This window comes from Echeneis naucrates, chromosome 15 (assembly GCF_900963305.1).
Source record: "Echeneis naucrates chromosome 15, fEcheNa1.1, whole genome shotgun sequence".
NCBI classification, from domain to species: Eukaryota; Metazoa; Chordata; class Actinopteri; order Carangiformes; family Echeneidae; genus Echeneis; species Echeneis naucrates.
The window spans coordinates 4,813,440-4,833,791 of NC_042525.1; the positions used below are offsets into that span (position 1 = coordinate 4,813,440).

At 40.7% G+C, this 20,352-nt stretch overlaps 1 protein-coding gene across 2 annotated transcripts in view; it reads left to right on the forward strand.

Moving 5' to 3' along the window:
• Positions 1-4,787: 4,787 nt before the first annotated feature.
• Positions 4,788-20,352, forward strand: part of LOC115055286 (phosphofurin acidic cluster sorting protein 2-like) — a 38,697-nt gene continuing 23,132 nt past the window's right edge. For both annotated transcript variants that reach the window (XM_029520985.1, XM_029520986.1), the window contains exon 1: positions 4,788-5,023. In XM_029520985.1, coding sequence (XP_029376845.1) covers positions 4,788-5,023 — 236 coding nt within the window. The remainder of the gene's footprint in view (positions 5,024-20,352) is intronic.

The window sequence follows — 20,352 nt, forward strand, 5'->3', positions numbered from 1 at the left end:
ACCTGATTTCATATCAAAGTTGTAAGCGCTCAAATTGGGCTGCATTGGCTGAACAAGAACATTTTTTTCTCCCTTTCCACTTTTAACAAATTCATTTCATTTCATGCCTTTATTGCATTGTGACGTAACCCTAACCCCGTACAAATGAAACATCGGAGGGTTAAACTTTGCTCTTGCTGTATACAGTTGTCTTTCATAGATCTTCTTATGAGCTGGTTTCAGTTTCACCTCCATCACCATCACTCATATTATCAGCATTTAAGTCGCCTCAAAACACAAACCATGCAAAGAAACGATGATAATACCTGAGATGGATCAAAAAAGCAGAAAATTTTCCATTGATTGTGTCGTAACTAAGGATATGATATGATCCATTAGCCCTAATATCCTGAATGTGCTAGGCTTGCAAAACCTTAATTAGATGAGAGGCTTATCTGCAGAAGTGTGATTGGTAGTGAAAAGTATACAGAGAGCGTGTGAGGGAGGAAGAGATATGCTTTGGATTGATCTGCACGACTGTATGAGCGAATGTAGCAATCTTTCCAACTGATTACAAATAGACAGGACCTTTAAATTGTGTCTGACTGCTCGCCAGAGGCCAATCACTCTGTGTCATCAGTGGAGTCAGCTATAACATGTGTGTGAAATGAAAAGCATAACAGCAACACTGTGCACAGTTTCCCTGATGAATGGGACCCCTTTAACCTCCTGCTAAATGGGCAGGCTTTGATAAACCAGGGAGTTAACCCTTTTCAGTCACAGCATTTGTTCATGGTTCACGTCAATGAAACTTGACACAGGCAGCAACTTGGTTGGAATTACCAAGAGAATGTGTTTTGATTTGAACAAAAACCGCTGAGCCAAAATGCCCGTGGATACCATTCAAGTTGAAAAACAAAATGACATCTTAGTCTTCCTCTTTTAATCATGTGCAGTTAACATATTTATCAGTCATCATCACAACAGTGTGCAGATGTGTGTGTGCTGCAGGTGCCACCCGACTCTCATCCATACGCATCTGCAAAAAGCACCTCCACACTCCTCAGGGGTCAACATATGGCTGCACATAATTTCTTCTCTGCCTCTCAAGAGACTCTAAATACTTCTAATTACTGTGTCAATATGGACCAACGTTCACTCCATATAGGCATCTAGAGGGAACAGCTTGCCAGCACTAATACATTCCTCCTGCTAGAAGAATGACAACATTATCAGGGCATTGCAAGGAGAATCTAGCAGAGAGGAGGAATTATCTTGTGGTTGTGGCAGCTATCAGAGTATTCAATGCAGATCGTTCACTCCACTGGACGCATTGTTCCTTGCGCTCAATATTTCATAAACATAATGTATCCCCTCCAAGTTATAATTTAAAGAAGAGTAGCGTGATTGCAATCCATAAGCCCACTGCAGTGAGTGAGAACAGTGCTGTTTTTAACTTGTCGTCAAAGACTCGCTCATTAAAGATGCCTGACTTTTGATGGGTGAGGAGGTGGCATGCTAACACTGTCACAAGCCTAAGACAATATATCACACCTAAAAATACAAAATCTGCTCGGGAACAGCAGCCTTCCTCTTGTCACTCCGGCATTATGAAAGATCTGTTGTTTCCAATCCTCCAAGATTTGAGAAAGAATAAGATGCCGTTACCTAACAGATGATGTACGTATTGTTCGTTGTTTATATGCCGACATCAGAGAGATGCAACACAGTGTTCACCCTCTTTTCTGTCAAAGATTGGCAGCTGGCTTTTAATGACAGTAGCCTCCTCTTGGCTCCAGACCTTCCTTCATTTGATATTAAGATGCATGCTGTTTCTTTGATACTGTGTGGTGGATTCCTGCCACTGAGCAGGTGTTGCGTGACAAATTGCTGCTTGTGTATTTTTGTTCTCATCTTCAGAATTCAATGAGGGTGAAAGGCTGGCTTATAAAGTGTCAGGCTGCTGTGCTGTGGAAACATCAATGGTGCCACAGTGTGACAATATATGCATCCACCCATTCACACTTATAGAAGGAGGAGGTTCAGCCAGGAGGGGTGAGAGAGAAGAACAGACAAAAAGTGAGAGGGATCTCTTCTTTCAATGTGTTAACAAAAAAATGCAGACAGTCTGCCATCTATTGGATGAGTCACAATGTGCAAATGTAGCGTTAAATAACCCACATTTAGTTGTACTTCTATTTTCAAACACAAGGTGGCGATGTACTCCAAAAGGAGTCATTTTACCATGGCAGTCCCAACCCTGACCCCACACCCCCACTATGAGGTAGGCTATCTGTAAATAAAGGAAAGAGTTTAAAATTAAGAGTATCTGAGATTTATCTGTTTATTTGCTTTGGGGAAAAAATCCCTTAAAGAAGTTTCCATGTCTGTGAACAGACACCTAATACCTAATATATAACTTCGCCTACCTGACAAGCTTCTTTATTCATTCCAGTTTTATGTGAAGCAGAAAAAGATTTCTCTGCATTAAAAAGGGCCTTTTTGTCTCGTCTTAGCTTGCATTGAATATATTAACATGTTCCATGTCAATCTTGTTTTTCTTGTTTAAATGCATTGTTACAATAAGATGTACAGAGCTAATGAATGGCACATCGGGTTAACCCCCAGGGAAGGTTGCCTCTGATACAGTGTGGAAGATTAAATGTTGTCAGGCGCAGTGTCAGCTGTGTGGATATACCAGATATCGTACTTTCACGTCACACTTTGCTGTGGCAACACCGCATCCTGAGGGGATTGTAACTGACAAAGTGCTGAGCCTATTTTCCACAAAATAACTTGTTTTCTCGAAGTAAGCTTTGATCACGAATTTCACCTTTACACGTCTATGACAGCTCGGTTGCATCCCTTTGGGTTACTTCTCTATTGAAAGTCTAAAAACAAACAGCCGAAAAAAAATCAATGGGGTAAAGCTGAACCTGCCAAAAGGGATGACTTGATAGAAGAGAATGTTTCCCCAAATGATGCATTGCCTTTGTATCAGCTCACTGATGGGGCAAAACACATTTATCAAAAAAATCAGGAAGCGTCAGTTTAAACTGGCTGTCACACACCTTACCCAACACGGCTAGGCGTGTCAGGTCATGTCAGCTGTATGCGAGTCTTTAGTCACGGTTCCAGTCAGTGGGTTGCACAATGTTTTAAAATATTGACTGCATTAATTATTTGACCACAAGGTGTTCTTTTGCGGCCATAGTCTGATGATGAGTGATGACTGATATTAAACCTGAGTTAAAGCATGTCCTGTCAACTTTCATTTTCAAAGCTGGCAGTGAAACAGCTTCAGAAGGATATGTTGGTGAATGGCTTTGTAAGGACTCCAGTTAGCAGCATTAATTATGCGAACAAACAAAAAAGCCCACGTGTTCACCCTCTGGAGTGGATAAAAGAACAATTTTACCTTCTTGTTTTTTCCCCAGGGAAATTATGGCGTGGTGTTTTCCCATTTCTGACTGAAATCAAAATGAATCTATTGAGCATACATGCATTTTTGTGTTTGTGCTTTTGTGGTCTGAAAATATGGTATATTCTTTCAGCACTGGGGAAACATATGTGCAGGGTAGAGGCTGTCATAGACAATAAAACAAAGAATGACATTGGATCTGCTTAAATGCAAGATGTTATGGGCAGAAGTGTGGAAACTCGAGCTCATCCATATTTACTTCTCCAAATCCCCATCTGCACAATTGGGAGCTGAAACAGTGAGCTCTGTGAGACACTGACACAAGTCCAGGTGTAAAACACCACTAACACACAGACTGTACTGTTGGTAGCATGACAAGGTGACTCTTGCTTTCCGAAACAAAGAGATATAAGAAGAGGCCATTAAGTAGTTAAAGAAAAGCCAGAGTCTTTTCAAAGAGAGACTCAGGCATTTCTCAACAAAAAAGCTGAAGCCACAAACTGCAAACTCCCAGGTCCTGGGAGATGAAAGCTGGGAAGGATGCTGCAGTTCCAGGGAAGGGAAGGGGCATACAACCAGCCACCCAGACATTGCGTTGTGGTTGATGAAAGACAGGAAAATAACTCTGTTTGAGCTGGCAGGGATGTGGCAAGGCCCACAAGATGTGGAAAAACCCCTTGAAGTACCATCTCTGCGTTGAGAAATTCAAGGACAACAGATGACAGGTCCGGTTGTTCCCCATGGAGCTGCAGAGGTTTCCCAGCTAAATCAACATGGCAGTTGTCGTCAACCTCAGGTCTGGGCCAAAAATAAAAAAAACTAAAGACAACCCTCTCCAGCTGGAAGATGGAGAGGAGACGTTAGCCATCTTTCTGTGTATGGAGAGGGTTGAAACAGCGATTCCCTCATCCTTTGTTAAATATGTGACCATCATTTTATCACAGTAATTAATGGCGAACAAAATCATGGTGAACTAATGTTGAATATCAAATGAACTTTCAGGAGCCAATAGACACAATAAACATCTTCCCTACATGTTGTGTTTTAAAATCTATAATTCCATGTTCTGTTTTCACATGTCAAATCAGTGTATACCTCCGTGTTTAACGGTGGTTTCTGTGAGGTTGTAGATAAGGATGTGAGAGGAGCGGGGCATGTTTTGGTGTTTTTTGTGTTTTTGGTGTTGGGTGATAGTGAAGGTGTCCCACCCTGAAGGCAGACGTGCTGCCCTCCACCAGCGGAGCCCCGCCCCGCCCGGCCGATCAGCATCTCCGTGCTCCGGGAGAGTATCTGGGAGTCTGGAGGAGCAGGCAGCAGGCAGCAGAGTTCAGCGGCTCCCGCCTTCGTCCGACACTTAGCTAGAGCCGCTCCCCAGGCAGTGGAGGTGATGATGGCGGCGGCTGTAGAGAGAGGAGGCGTCCGGGCCGCTTTCCTGAACCCGAGCGGCGGCGGCGGTGGAGGAGGAGGAGGAGGAGGAGGAGGAGGACCGGTACCGACGATCCTCCCAACCGGAGCGTTAGCCGGGGCTGCCGTCCTGGGCTCGGGCTCCGGCAGCATGCCCGTTCCCATGAACCTCTTCGCGACCTGGGAGATAGACCGGTCGTCCCCGAGCTGCGTCCCGAGGTACCGTTGACAATGTCCTGCTAGCGCAAAAATAACCGCACCACACTACACCGCCAGGCCGGACCAACTCGAACCAACAACGCCCCTCGGTGACCGAGACGTCGGGCAGCGGAGACGAGCCGCTGCTCGCCTCCAAAACACTGTCGGCTCGGCTAACAGCTAAGCTAACTAGCCCGCTGGCTAACGCTACCTAGCAAACAGCGCTGGTGTTTTCCTCTCATGTTTCGTGCTAAAAGCGTGTCACCTCTGCCGTGTTTTCCCCGAATAAAAACACCAGCTGGTGAAATGGCCACACACAGTACAAATAACTCTGGACTAGCCCTTCAACTGTTTTAATTACTCTGTTATCAATCGGCGTATTGATTTTCTTTTTTTTGTAATTTTTTTTATTTTTTTTATTTCGACCGTTATGATAACTAGCTTAGAAAAGTTTAGCCAACTAGTTTGTCAGTTGGTCTCGTTCTTTTGTTGTTTTGGGTTTTTCCTCTTCCAGCTTCCCAGCAGGCCTGCCTCTGTTTGAGCTGATTTATGGGATGCATGCCACCTAATAGCAACATAACTGTCTATAAATAAAGTGCCAGGGATGCTGTTCGCACCTTACAGCCTTTTTATTATTATTATTATTATTATTATTTATTTATTTTTCTCATTCAGCAGCCGCATCATTTCTCAGTTTCTGCGGGTTGTGTTATGTTTGTGTGCAGATCCTCCAGCGTTGGCTCATTATTTACAGCCATAACACCACAACAAACAAACCCACAAGCATCCACAGTGTTGACACAAGGGGAGAGTAAACTATTTTGGGTCGTCGCTCTGCTGTATGCAGATGCATTCCCAGCCATCTGCATTGTTTCGATGTGATGTCTGAAGGCATTAATGTGCGCTAATACTCTGTATTAGTATTCATCGTGAGTGAACAGGCATTGCTGCCACCTGACTAGAGACCTCTTGGGATCTGTGGGCACATTAATCAGCGCTGACCTAGATCTGTTCCACTCATTGGGAGAGAAGTGGGCTTGCAAGGGGAGGGTTTCCTCCATAGTTTGTGTGTGTGTGTGTCCTGTCTTTTTAGTGTCTGCATATGTGTATGTATGAATGGAGCCGTAGTATGCAGAAAACATTGGGAGTTTAATCACTCTGCTGCCTGTTCGAATATTATTTTCTTTTGTCCGGATAATTTGAAGCTAACTAGACTGAGAACAATTTTATTGTCTTACCATTGCAGAAAATGCGATTCTCTTATATTTTATTTCATGGTTTCACAGGGCAGTTAGATTTTGCAACCTTTATTTAAGAGTTGCTATGGTAAAAACAATAAAAACATGGGTGATTGGGTGTGATTGAAAGCCTGGGGGTTTCACAGTCTATTTTTTAGGCAAGTACTGATAAATTCATGTACTGTACAAGCAACTACAAGTGTGGTGATCTAAGATAAGGCTTTGAGTGCTTTTGATAGCTGTATCCGTTAAATTTTAAGTCTACTGGATTGCAGAAAAAGCAAGGGGCATGTCAGTGCTTTTATAGAGTGCAACACGGCACATTGATTTCCCACTTGTCTGCCTCGACACTATCTGCTGCCACTATATAGAGGGTGACATACAGGATGCAGTATCAAAGATGAATAAGGCTAAGGATGGAATGGATAATTAATGAGGTATAAAGGTAAAGGCTTGCCAGTCCTTGTTGAGCATAAGACTGCACTCGCTTGACACAAGGCTTGTAATTGCAGGTGGGAATCATTTCTTAAATCTCACATGTAATGGAGTAGAACTTATCTTGGATAATAATGTGCAGCACAGTTATTCATTTAGATTAGAACATGTTGGCATTTTTGCTGGGCAGATGACTTGGAGTTAATATTCCTGACAGTGTTTTTACACAGTAACATGTCAAGCCTATTTCTGTCTTATGTGTTTTTACACCACTTATCCTCGTGTGGTGTGAGAGGTCTTGCATGGACCCCACCCCAAGGCCTGTTTTGGGGATTCTGCCTTGGCATTCTTTCAAGGGCTGGGCTGTTTTGTGTGCAGCTGTTTGCTCCTCCACTAGCCTTCAGCAAATGTGGTTGTCCAACTAAAGTGGCATGGTTTCAAATGAGGCCATCATGCTGCCAGCAATTGATGGTTTTCATTGTGCTAAAGCAAAACATCACACACAGCTGTTGTTTGTTAATAAATGCAAGATACAGTATTTTACCAAATGGATCCTTCAAAGCCTTGCAGCTTCTCTGCGAGCCATGCATCAGGGAAAATATTTTATTCACAGTGGAAAATATGTTGTCAGCTCTTGTTGGCTCCCTCAGCATGGGGTTGAGGTTCCTGACAGTTTCGCTGATGACACACCTATGGCACTGTGCCTCTGATGGACTTTTTAGTCTTCATCTTTGCCTTTTTCCTTTCTGTTTTCCCAGCAACTACACAGCCCAAACTACATTTGTGTTATTATTTGTTATATCTGTCATTTTGACAAGTAGCTGTTTACCCTTGCCCCTTTTATCAATTGCTTGTTATATTTAAATGCTTGTAAAGTTTTATTGCTTTGTTTGATGCAGCGTTTGAGTCGCCATACCTGCAAGAAGAGTGTTATGATTGCTTTACACTTATCCGGCCTGGTGGGGCAGCAGAAGAAGAATAATATTTATTTCAGCACGGCCACCTTGCCACCACCCTCAAATGTATCTGATGCTACGTGGCAAATCTTTGTAGCTCATTTCTTATTAGCTGAGTTTTCCCTCCTGGAAGCAAAGAGACTCTGTCCTGCCTTTTCTCTATTTTTGCCTTCAACAAATATCTGCCCAGGGCTTTGATAATGTTGCTCGGTAAACAAAGAAGGCTCAGGGGTAAAAAACAAAGGTGGACATTCTCCAGTATTGCTAACATGACTAATACGATAATTGCATCTTTAAGTCTTTTATGCACTGCTGAATGGAGAGTCATTGTACCTGGATATGGTGCAATAAGTTCAGAGTACTTTTGTTCAAAAATGACAGTATTATTTATCCATGTTTAATGCAATGATGATTCAGATAGTGAAATGGCTTTGATGGAATATTTCAACAAATGTAGACTTGTCCTGACTTTGAAACACAAAAGTGTGTAATTGAAGATTAGCTTGATTTCTGGATCCTTTTAGCTTCATGACACACATGATGGCTTTACACTGACAGGTATTGCTTCTCTCATAGCTGTCATGTGCAAATAACATGTTTACACAGGATCACATAGCAAAAGCTGTCTCTTTTGTCAACAGAACAAAAACGGTAAGAACGAATTGCATTACATATGCAGGCTTTAGTAACATGCTTGGGAATCTGACTGGCCTGCCAAAAAAAATGGCAAGGCAGGCATTTGTTTAAGGAGCAATTTGGTACTAGGAATGATACTCATGCAGAAGTAAGAATGGTGCTACCTTTATTTGCTAGCAATAAAGATTGTGTAGCAGAATGACATTGTTGGCTTCTTACCAAGTTCAAAGATTTGTTACAAGTTGGGGTCAAATGTTGTGACCTTTACTGTCATCACAAACATGATTGGGGCAACTGAGCAATTTGGTCATGTTTGCTGTTTCCAGGATCACAAGTAGGTTGTTATGGTAGACATCTGTTAGCAATCTACAGGCTTTCCAAATAAACATCACAGTCTTATTTGGAGAACTGAACAAAAAATAGTTTTCAAGACCTAAGGTATTTCTTACATGAGATTTCAGTCCATGATTTTTGCATGTATGTAGCTGTCTTTCAGGTTTCGCTGTATAGGTTGAGAAAAGCAATGCTATCTCAGAGGTGTGTCCACAAGTTACAAAACAAATCTTTCTTCTTTTCCTCTGATGTTTATCTCAGCTGAACATCCTTCTCCCTGGTTTGATTCATGTGAGTCCCAAGGTTACCTCATTCTCTCTGGAGTGACAGAGCCTTATCTCAATGTTATTGAGTGTACGTTTCAGGCTTTGGTCAGATGTTTATTTCTCCTGCACAGTGTATCAAACTGGTGTGGGATGCATATTTTAACAAATGTGAATGATAAACAAAATAAACTCAGGCCTGGACTGGAGCAGATATTTTTGTGCCAGTTTTCTGCTCTAGCTCAGTGGAGATGGACTCTTCAACTACAAGTTGGTATATATAGCCTATGTACATTGCATTCAGACAGTTATGAAATCCCAAAGTTTGAATTGTTAATGTGATCTTAATCTTTCAGATTTATTGTCTGATTCTCTTGTGCGTTCATTTCTAAACCAGGATACAAACAAAAGAGGTCTGTCTGTCACATAATATGTGCTTACTTTAGCCTTTCACCTCCTTGATAACCACACTATGTCAAGGCTTGGCTATTGTTTCTCCTAGCAGGGTAGTCACAGTAATCTGATTTCATAACAGGAAAAGAAGAGCTAGTAATCTGATGCTACACGCAGACACTCTCTGCTTAATCCTCTGCTTCCTTTTTAAAATCATAAACATGGACCCATCAGCCGTCTTCTGTACACTTTAAGGTTGCAACACAGAGCTCTATGTCAATCTGTCGTGTCTGTAGCTCCACAAACATGGCTGACAACGGATACATGGTTGGCAGGTATAGAGATGAGCATCTTATTGTGATGCCACCATCAGACAGCTGATTAATCTCAAGGACAATGTAAAAAGTTGAAGATAGTCTTCATGTTTCACGTTTTGGCACCTTTTTTCAATTATAAGTAGCAGTTTTTGATGCCACAGGGTTTTGGGGGCACACTAATAAGCATGTTGTTTGTCCAGCGACTTCAGAGCATCTTTTTGGTTTTTTTAATTTCCATTTTGCCAGTGTGAACGGGTTAGTGGACAAACCGTTTGTGTGGCGTGCACTTCACTCCAAGCAGCTGAGGTGCTAGAGAGCTGGTGTCTTGCCCATTTTTGTGCGTAACATGCATGTCTGTATTTTAGCCATTTTAACAGCTGCATGTGGAAATGTTAGCATTTCAGTAAAGTTTTCAGACAAAACAAATTAGACAGTAATTTAAACTGAAGAGCAATCCAGTCCAGTAACTGTATGCAGCTGCCATACAGCCGGTGTGAATACTCGCTTTTTGAGCTGCAGCAGGTCAGCGGCATAGAAAATGCAATGCAGACACAGTGTGTTCCTGCTGTAAAGCATCTAGAAGCTGAAAGAAAGGATTGGCTGAATTTTGTTTAGTGCAAGAATGACAGATTTTGGGAATATTTCCCAAGAGTCCTCTTACCTCACCATGCTGTTCACACACTTTCCTACCAGTAGACCAGTCAGCACCCTCACTCCTCCCTTTTTCATGCTCACTCCCACTGCCTGAAATGTGTCAAAATTCTCATGGTTTCCTTCCCTGCCTTCCTGGAGGAGGAATTTCCTTGGGAAACGTTTGACATTCCTGGCAGCTAGAGAGCTGCTGGTGCAGCCGAAGCCAGACCTCTATAGTTTGGCCTCCACCCCTTTTGTAATCTTGTGTTGACCAACAACGCAGGATGTATAAGGGGTTGAGGGAGCACAATTGGAAATAAAGACTGACCACGTTTTGCTGAACTGAGAACTTCACAGTGCGCTGTGATGCAACTAATGCTAATGCTGAATTCCTCCCAAATAGAGAAAAAGTTAGATTCCCCCTGCTGGGACCTCCATATGAGAGAGAGAGAGAGAGGCCAGGTTCATGTGTGGGTGGAAACAGGGGTCTTAGCTAGTGATGAGATCCAACTTCCTGAGCCAACAAGTTAGGTGAGGAAACTGTCCCCTCACACAGGGAGGATCCTGGCAAAATAAGCACGCTTGGGACAATGTTTCTCAACTAATTTTCACTCTTGTGCTTGCTCTACTTATTTCCCACCTCTCCCTTTCAGGCATTTCCTGAGCTGTATGTGCCAGCAGCAATACACACACACACACACACCATTTTAGGTCCAAAACACTGTAGTGCAGATGAATGAGAGCACATGATGGACCATTTGAAAACATGAAGCATTGTCATAATAGCAGTCGCTGAGAGTTGCTGTGCTACTGGCTTCTAGTGTGATCTTGTAAACAAACACATGTAGGGGTGTGTCATTATGCAGCAAAGATTGGGTTATGGTCATTGGAGACAGCATTTTCTGAACTTAGATTTACCTAATGATTGGAAATCAGGTGGTAAAATTCAGACTCAGATGATGTAACTGTATTATTAAAGCTCTACTCACATTTTTTTAATCACATTGCCATGCTCAGTAACTCACTGTAAATATTGCCTGTGTAATTGTCTTGCCCAGGAAAATAATCAACACTGCCTTTGGTGTCAAGTTGAGGACATAAATGTCCCTAGAGTGTCACCTCTCAAATAGCAGTGAGCTGGTAGCTCAGCCCACATGTCTAATCATGGATTAAAGAGTCTGAACTGTCTCGAGTCCTCATGCTGTTCATGTTCCTCTGTTCAATTAGCCCACACAATAAATGTGCCTTTCTCCTCATTCATTTGTCTGCTGCAGCTTCTTTCACACCATTTTATTAAAGGGTGTTATTTTTCCGGATACTGTTAGCTTTGTCTTTCACCTGCCCTAAAGAGCCTCGCCTTTCATTTTTCATTCACCTCGGCATCACAGATATTAGAATTAGTGCTGGATGGCTATGGGGAAAACAAGGTGTGTATACTGGGAATCTGGAAAATGTGGAGTTCAGCAAATTTGTCATTTTGATATTTTACAACAGGGTGTAACAGTATAATAGTGTAGTATAACGGTATAATTTCATACGTTCTTTCAGCGCTGGTGGATATTTCAGAAATTAACAGCTTGTCTTTTGCGGTGCATTACTTATTTATTAAGCGTTCCTCTTTCTTGGATGTTTGCTTTCATGTTTATTGTCTCTGAACCTTATAACCTACAATATAAACTAATTCATTGATTGGCATGTGCTCCAAAATGACTTTATCCCCTGGCCCATGCTTACTCTTTCACCAAATTCGATGCAAATAAAGTCTGTGCATTTTGTGTAATGCTGCTGACAAATAAACATACATTGGAGTAAACATAACCAATTTGTTTTAGGTAATAAGAAATTTTTTTTGTTACGTTAAAAATGAATGTTACTTATTTTCCTTGTCTGATTTCTTGTTTCACAATTTTTGAACTTTACCAGTTAGTAGGTTAGGCCAAGAGATTGTTTTAAACGAGGCTTTGCTCTTTAGCTCTTGATCCTTCCAGTAGACTAAAGGCAAAGGAACATTCCTGCCAGAGAAACCAAGCAACACAGTCGGATTTTAAAGCTCAGTCATAACCTTGTCAAAGGATGTGACACTCATAGGATTTACCTGTGTCTGTGTGATTCTGGGTTCACAGAATTGAACAGGCTTGAACTTGAAGACCTTCACTTATTAAGATAATGTGCTGTGCGTTCAAGCAGTTAAACTAATAATCTCACCCTTTCTGAAGGGAGAGATTTGATCTGTCATCTAACCTCTGTAATTGTGGTCAAGGTGTCTTTGACTCTTGACTTTTCCTTTAAACATGCCGTGCTTAGTCTGATCTTGTCTTTTGTGGCCACTACAAACATGGGACTGCTGACCTCATCAGTTTGCAGTCATGGTTGAATAAAAGCTATTTAGCACGACAAAAACAGCAACAAAGGACGACAGCCCTGTACTGAGTTCCTGGATATTTAAATGGTATAAGAAGCTGACAAGTCGAGAACCAAACTAAAGTTGTCAGTTGAACCTCAGTGGGAGCTCATGTATCTGGAAGTACTGGTCTAAAAAAGAAAAGATGTTCAGCAATGAAAACAGTGCTATATGATTGCTGACAAATCCTGTCACTGCGTTGTATCATGCGACTTTGTTTGTCTTTTTGGCTTGGTGCCAGAAGGACTGGGAGAGTCTTTTTCACAGCGTGTGTTGGATTTGATGATAAATTAAGGGGACAGGATCACTCCATTCTAACCCAAACAAAGCCTTTTCCTCTGCCCAACATTTTTCAGAAGATACAGAACTTGCTAGCACACCCTTCATCATCAGAGAAAAGCATTGAAGGATTCTTCCAAACCACCCACACAACAAGAGCATACGGGTCAAACCTCTGATTCACACTTCGTAGATATAATAATTTTTTTTTTTAATTTTATAATTTTTTTTAGGATGTGTGTCTGGGAAAGCACTGGTTTAAATCACCAAACAGAGATAACATTTGGCGTGCAGCTCTAATGCACCAGCACCGTGTAGTATTACATAAAATGTGCTGGTAATCCCTACAACAGTCAGATTCTACCACAGCTCTGGTGAGCCTCAGGACCACAGAGTTCACAAAGACCTTATTACAGAGTATTATGACAGATATGAATGCAGCTATTATTACATTTCACTCATGGGGGTTCATGATAAGAAAGCATTAAGTATAATTTCTCACAATTGGTTGGACATTGGGTTACATTCAGTGTATAAACTGATGAGTTTGAGTAAGAAAGTAGAGTTTGTTTATTTTCTCTCTGTGTCTGTATGGGAATCCTCTGGAGTTTCGTGTGAACGTCCAAAGATATGGTGGACTGCTGCCTTGACAGTTGCCTGCTGGAACACACTGGATTGTGCTACAGGACAAGCTTGAGATGTTTCATTGGATGTTTGAAAACAAAAACAATATCTGGTAATATTGTAATCCACAATTAAAGCCACCTTTGAAGCCCACGGGGGTTTAGTGCTTGTTGCTGGAAATATTTAATCCATGTCTATGTACGGGCTGTTATTTAACTTAATCACATGACTTTTGACCGAGCTTAAGCTGAATATTTTTTATTCTGTTTTGATTAATGAATTCATACCATCTGTTGTTTTGCATTATGAGAATTAATGTCCGACCTGAAACGTTCATTGTTAGAGCTATAGAAGATTAAAGGATATATTTGTAATTTCAGACCCAAAGCTAACCTCTGACATTCAACAATGTGTTGACAGCAAAAAATCAAAATAGACACGACTTATCCTCCCCTCAAGCCCTGACTGGGGCTTTACAAACCTTTTTTTTGAACATCAGTAACCATCCTGTGAAGGCTGTTTTCTTATCCAAAGGTCTGCTTGATTCTGGGCTTTGGGTTATGTAGCCGTCGTGACCATTACGTTGAGTCTCATGCATAAATAGCCACAGAATTCAGGCTTTGGTAAATTAATGGCTTCCTCTGGTGTTCTTTGTGCACCCTGGTCACAGCCGCTTCTTCCTTTTTCCCGGTGGCCTTGAGAAGATTTTATTCAGGGAATTAAAGCTCAACCAGCATATGGCCATCTGGCACACACAACCAGATATTTGGGGGCTAAAATAGCTTTTGCATGCAAGCCTAAGTGCAAGCTAAGCTCTTATGGCACATCCTACTGTGTGAACTTGTTAAAACTGATCCATTCATTCTTCTGGATTAGTCCTCATCACACATACTGTGGATTAGATTCAAAAATGTAGTTAGCTGTTTCCAAATTACCTACTGTTATTGTCCTTATTACTTCTCTCTGGCTACAGTGCTTTGGAAATCCCAGTTCTTCCCCATTTTTCCAAAGCTGTGAGTTTAAAACCAAAAATTCAAAAGGAAGATTTTATTACAGAACATTTTTGAGGGTACTGTGGTTATAGATTTGCTGATGCATGGCCTTGTTTTTTTTTTTTTTTTTTTCTTTCGCAAATCTAAAAAAATGATAAGAGAGCTTTTGTTGCTGCTTGCTTCCATCTTTCCTGATGATGAATGAAATATTCAGAGGAACTAGCTTTTAGACTAGTGTACCTTGTATTTGGGCTAAATTATGCAACTAGACATGAACAAATAATAGTGTTATAAAAGAACAAAGTGCTGTGTCTTTCCATAGAAATGGCCTTGACATCAGAGAAAGGGTCCATCTCCCACACACAAGCCAGCACCATACACAAATTCCTTAAGAATTTCATCCAGAGGACTATGGAGCATGTTTTATTAAAAGGATGTGACTGCATTCACAAGCAAGCAGTGAATACAAGAAATAGTAAATTGAAAGCACTAAAAGCATGACTTGAAGTCTTTTTTCCCTCACCCACAAGTCCCCCCAGCAAATACCAAACATAGACAGTCTTTTTCATTCAGCCCTCTGTTACATCACTCATCCTCCATCCTCTTCTTCCCCTCCGCTTTGTGCCTCTGACAATTGATGTGCAGTGATCCGAGGTCATGGAACTGGCAAAACATCAACCAGAATGCTGACCAGGGGGAAAAGAATTACAAAAGTGTGGTTTTGTTTAGGCAGCATATCGTACAACTCAGTGTCTTTGTTGGCCTCTCTTTCCATTCCATGCATGCTCATTTGTAGTCTGTCAAAGCCGATGTCCACACTGGCATGTTAAACTTTTAATGGATTTTTTTTTCTCTTTTATTGAAAGCAGAAATTACTGTGCAAGAAGTAACTTTTACTGAGCCTTCATTTTTCTGACATTCACATGTAAGCAGCCATATCTCAGCATTGGGCTTCTTTCTATTCTTTGCACAATTGCCATGCTGTAGTTTGGCTATTGTGCTTGAGGGTGTTTCTATCATAAAGTTATTTGAGATGCAAGCGAAACTAAAGTGGCCCAGCGATAGTCGCCATGTGTATTCTGACACACCAGGATGTTGTGAACAGATGGGATTTGTGGTGTTTGTTGACACTGATTAAGATAAGAAACATTCCTAAGCAATGTTGTGATATGCATTTGATATTTGTTTGGAGCATGCATAAACTATTTTGAAGAAAACTGGGCTTATTTATGGTGTTGAGACCTAGAGGCCAGATCAAGATCTCACACTTGGGTAGGATAATTTACCCATGGTTGCTGTATGCACTCTGCTTCGCTTTGTTCATTGGTCAGCAGGGTTATGCTAAAAAGTTTCCAATATGGATTTTCAGTGGAATCGGTGGCAGGATGAGACACAATGAATTTAAGCAATCCTTCTTGCACTGGGCTCCAATAGTGAAAGACATTTTCCTATCTTTTTAAAGGGGAAAGAGGTTTCAGACTTGTGGAGAAAGAAGGCGGAATGATTTTTGATTAATTAATTAACCAATAACATTTAAAAAAAATCAAATAGTTCATGTGACCGTTGTTTTGTCTTTATAAAGGGAGCCATTGCTTTTGTTATCATTTAATATGATAAATTAGGCTTTTAATTTTCCATATTTGTGCCTTACATGTGCTGTTGGCACATATTTATTTTATTTTTTTTTTTTTTTTTCAAACTGTGTGAAGCCTCTAGTCAGGGCCAAACACTGTTAATATGCATGGTCATGAATCATTCTGTGGAAGAGAATTAACCCTTCTCTGTGCACAATGTTGCTTTTTGAATAGAGATGCTTATTAGACCTCTTGCCCTCAATTTAAAGGAACAGTTGGACAGCCTCCCACTTTCTCTGTATGTCTTGTTGAGTGTGTGTGTGTGTGTGTGTGTGTGTGTGTGTGTGTGTGTGGCGGGCAATCATTGATTTAAGTCAACTACTTACCAGAGATGATTGAATATGATCCCTGGAAAATGCTACAATTTCCTTGCTTTGATATGAAGAAAGACTTGTATGTCCAATTTACTAATTTCTTTTTGTCCATTTAGTTTCCTTGTAAAAATGAGGAACTGTTTGCTGTCAACATTCTTTCCCTCAACTAACACGGCCTTCTGTTATTGCAGGTCTGGTTTTATTATCCTGCATAAGCTTTTTCAAAATGTACCCATTAATTTTGGGTAGGACAGAATTTGTGGTGAAGCATGATTGATGTTATTCAACACAATTGTGCAGTTGAATGACATGTTATGTCATTTGGAGCCATATATAGCCAACTCCTGAAATTGATTTGGTTTCCTGTGATGTTCCAGCTTCACTTCAACACAGGTGGGCTCAGTTTTTCTGTCTGCACTGGAAGGAAGAGACAGGCTCGGTTGAGACATAACAGCATGACTGTCTCTGGAGCCAGCTGTAAAACTTAGATGTGTTTGATATGTAGGTGAGGTGGAACAATTGCACATTTGTCACACCGTCACTGAACAGGCGAAGTAAAAACCTTATACTTGTGATGACGTGTTAAACCTGTGCATTGGCCGAAAAGCGAAAGTTTCAGATGTTTACTTTAGTCTTGTTGTTATTACAACAGAGAAAATGGATGAAGCAGACGACTTAAGATAATGCTCCATGTCATATAACTCACAATCACAAGCCTCTTATCTGAAACCAAATATTTGGCTGCGGCTGTTTGGATGAACTGCCTGATAAGTTGTTTTGTTTGCTCTGCACAGATAAACGTGAAAGAGTTTGAGTGCAGCCACAGAAGGACCATCTTTCATTGCACAGTGACTACAATTACTCATACTTCCTTTTTTACATCTGATATTATTTACTGATGATTAAGTTAAAGGTTTAATAAACCAGCATTCATTAGGGTTAGGGTTAGGGTTAGGGTTAGGGACCATTTATTATAGCATCTAAAGCAATTGTGACTTATTTACTAATTAAAATTTTGTTCATTTATTTTTTTGGGTGGGGCATTTATATAATAATTTTATTATGATACATGGTTAATTCAAACATGGGGAATAGGTTGGCTTCTTTTTTTTTGCTATATTGTACAAAGTGTGAATTAAGCATTTTCTTCACATTTGATTCAAAAGCCTCCATAGATTTTATTTCCTTGTTATCATTATGAGTCTGTCACAGGAAGTAGTTACTGAGGAATCTAAAAAAGAAAGTAGCCATGTAGTTTAATGGCCGTGCTTTACTTTATAGACGGAAAGGGCAGCCTTTAGTGACAGTATAGCAAGTGACTTGAACTCACTAATGGGCTTAAAAGGAGCAGCACTACTCATGCTGCTGTAAGTGATGCCACATAGGCTAAAGCTATTAGCTGTAGAGCATTCAGGCACCTACTGGGCACCGACCTTCAAAGCAGTCAATAACTGTTCGTTGTGACATGAAATTACACCACCATCGGTACATGTCCAGGCCTGTAATAGAAGATGTCATCTAAAAAAAGATAATTAGCCTATGGTAGGGTGGCATTCAAATTCCTGACACTGCTGCACTCTCAAGTTATAACTGCAATCCCTGTGTCAAAGGTTAAACGTGAGCCGAGCGAGCCCAAAGCAGATTAAAAACGGCAACTTGTTTCAAAAATGTAAGCACTGGTCGGCAGTGGAGAAATAAAAGATTAAAAAAAGTCTGAATTTAAGCAACAGGACATTCACAGTGATTTAAGTTATGTTTTTTTTTTTTCAATTGTTGGTAACATTAACATACATTTTTATGATTTTGTTTTTAATGTTTTCTTTTTAAATTATTGTCTCTGATGCTTTTCGTGGGAGATCTTGCAACATCTGCTTTTCTTCTGCAAATGGCAAATAAACTAACTCTGACTCTGATTTAATGTAATTAATTCAAAATGTTGGTTACAACTTGACATATGTGAGCATTTGCTGTTTTTAATATAGTTTTTTAATCTTCCTAGATAAAACAAGATATTTGAAGACCTTAAACTCTGTCAAATTGTTGTTATAAAAATGTTCATTGACTTTATTTAACCTGTTTGAGGAGATGTTGGTTCAATTTATCAGTAATTCTGCTGGCTGTATTTTCTCTGACCTTATTGATGTGTCTATAGTTTGATCAAAACCAGAAAGGGACTCATAACCAGGATACTATCATGTATGTGAGGATCAATAACCTCTATAACACTGATGACCCAATCAGATGAGTTTGGCAGGCTTTGAGTTGGCTTAACCAACACAAGCACTGAAACTGAAAGAGGGATTTCCCCTATTGGCTCTTATCAACTTGGAAACAGACAGAAAATGTATCAGTTATCTTTGCTCCCCACCTCCTGTTCACAGCAGAGCTGCAGACTGCTGTATAACTGTCTCCCTCCTTCTCTGTGGATTGATAGCACTATTGTGTTTTGGACCTCTTTGGAATGGTGAGACATGCTGCGATCCCACCCCGGGCTCTCTTTGGGAATCTGGGAAAGACATGCCAAAAATGTATTAATGCATCTTTCGAGGGGCTCCTCCAAGCCCCTGTTTTGATCTTGAGTGTGTGCCAATATCTATTGGGTGGAGGGGAGGCCATTCCACAGCAGCCCCTCCCCTCCATATTCCAGTAATCACACACACAGTGTGTTCATGTTCCCTATGCCTTCTAAAACTATCTGAATTCTTCCTTGCTAAGTTTACGTCTCTGCCACTTATTTTGCACAGCAATCAGTGTCTTGGTACGACACCTGGCCTGTCGCTGCAGTCACTATTTGGGTGGCAAAGTGAACTGGCACTGGGTAGGAGCACAGGGACAGGCTGGCACAAGACCAGAACAGATGGCCGTGAGTTTCACTTACAACACAACACGGTGGCAGGCAGGAGAGGAGATAACACCTCTGTCTAATAATAAAAAAAAAATCCCTGGTTCCCTAGGTGATCCTTTCAGCGCCTGCAGCCTTTTTAATTACATGTGAATCCCAGAGAAAGAGACAGACAGAGAGAGTAGAGAGAAAGAGAGAGAACTATGATGGCATAGAAATGTTGTTAAACCATCAGCTCCGTTTTCTGTCTCTCTCCTGACAGAGAGCTATAGCTGACTGGTGACTCATCCTCGGTATAAGGCAAGACAGATCCAGGCGCTATCTACAAGATTTAACATTTAATTACTAAGGCCTGAAATAGATTTGCATTTGTTATTCTATCATGCAAGGTAACTTAGTTAATCGGGCAGCCAAGTGGACCGACAACTTGCATTTGAATTCCCACATTAAATTGGCATTATATTGCCACCTATGTGGGCTAAAGGGAGATTATGTGTGGGAACACGAAGTTCCCGGCCCATTCCTGTTGTTAAAAATTTTATATTGACATCATTAAAGATATATTCTGTTGGCTGCTTGGATAAGCCTCCCTTGGGATCTAATGACCTGGCCCACGCCTATTCTTTTCCCTCTGTTGTTCATTTCACCAGTTAACATTATGAATAAACACGTGAACAGCATATTCGAATTAACATTAATTACAAAAGAACAATGTTCATCTTTCCATTTCCTTATGTTTGAATAAATATTGCATGACACGTGAATAAGACATGCAGAGTAACCAAATGTTTTACAGTCTTATCAGCTCATCCTCCTTCCCCTTCAACCCACATGCCTTGAGAATGTGATTTATAAAATTAACATAGTCTAACAATTAAAGCACATTAAATTGGAACATTTTAAGTTAATATATGTATTTGGTGGGCTATCACTGTGATATGCTCATTCCATCAAGATTTTTTCATTTCAGAGTTCTTCGGGGTTTTGAATTCTTTTCCTTTAAGTCCTGACAGATTTCAGAGGGCAGAAATGAACAAACCCAATTTTCTCGTTTTTAGCT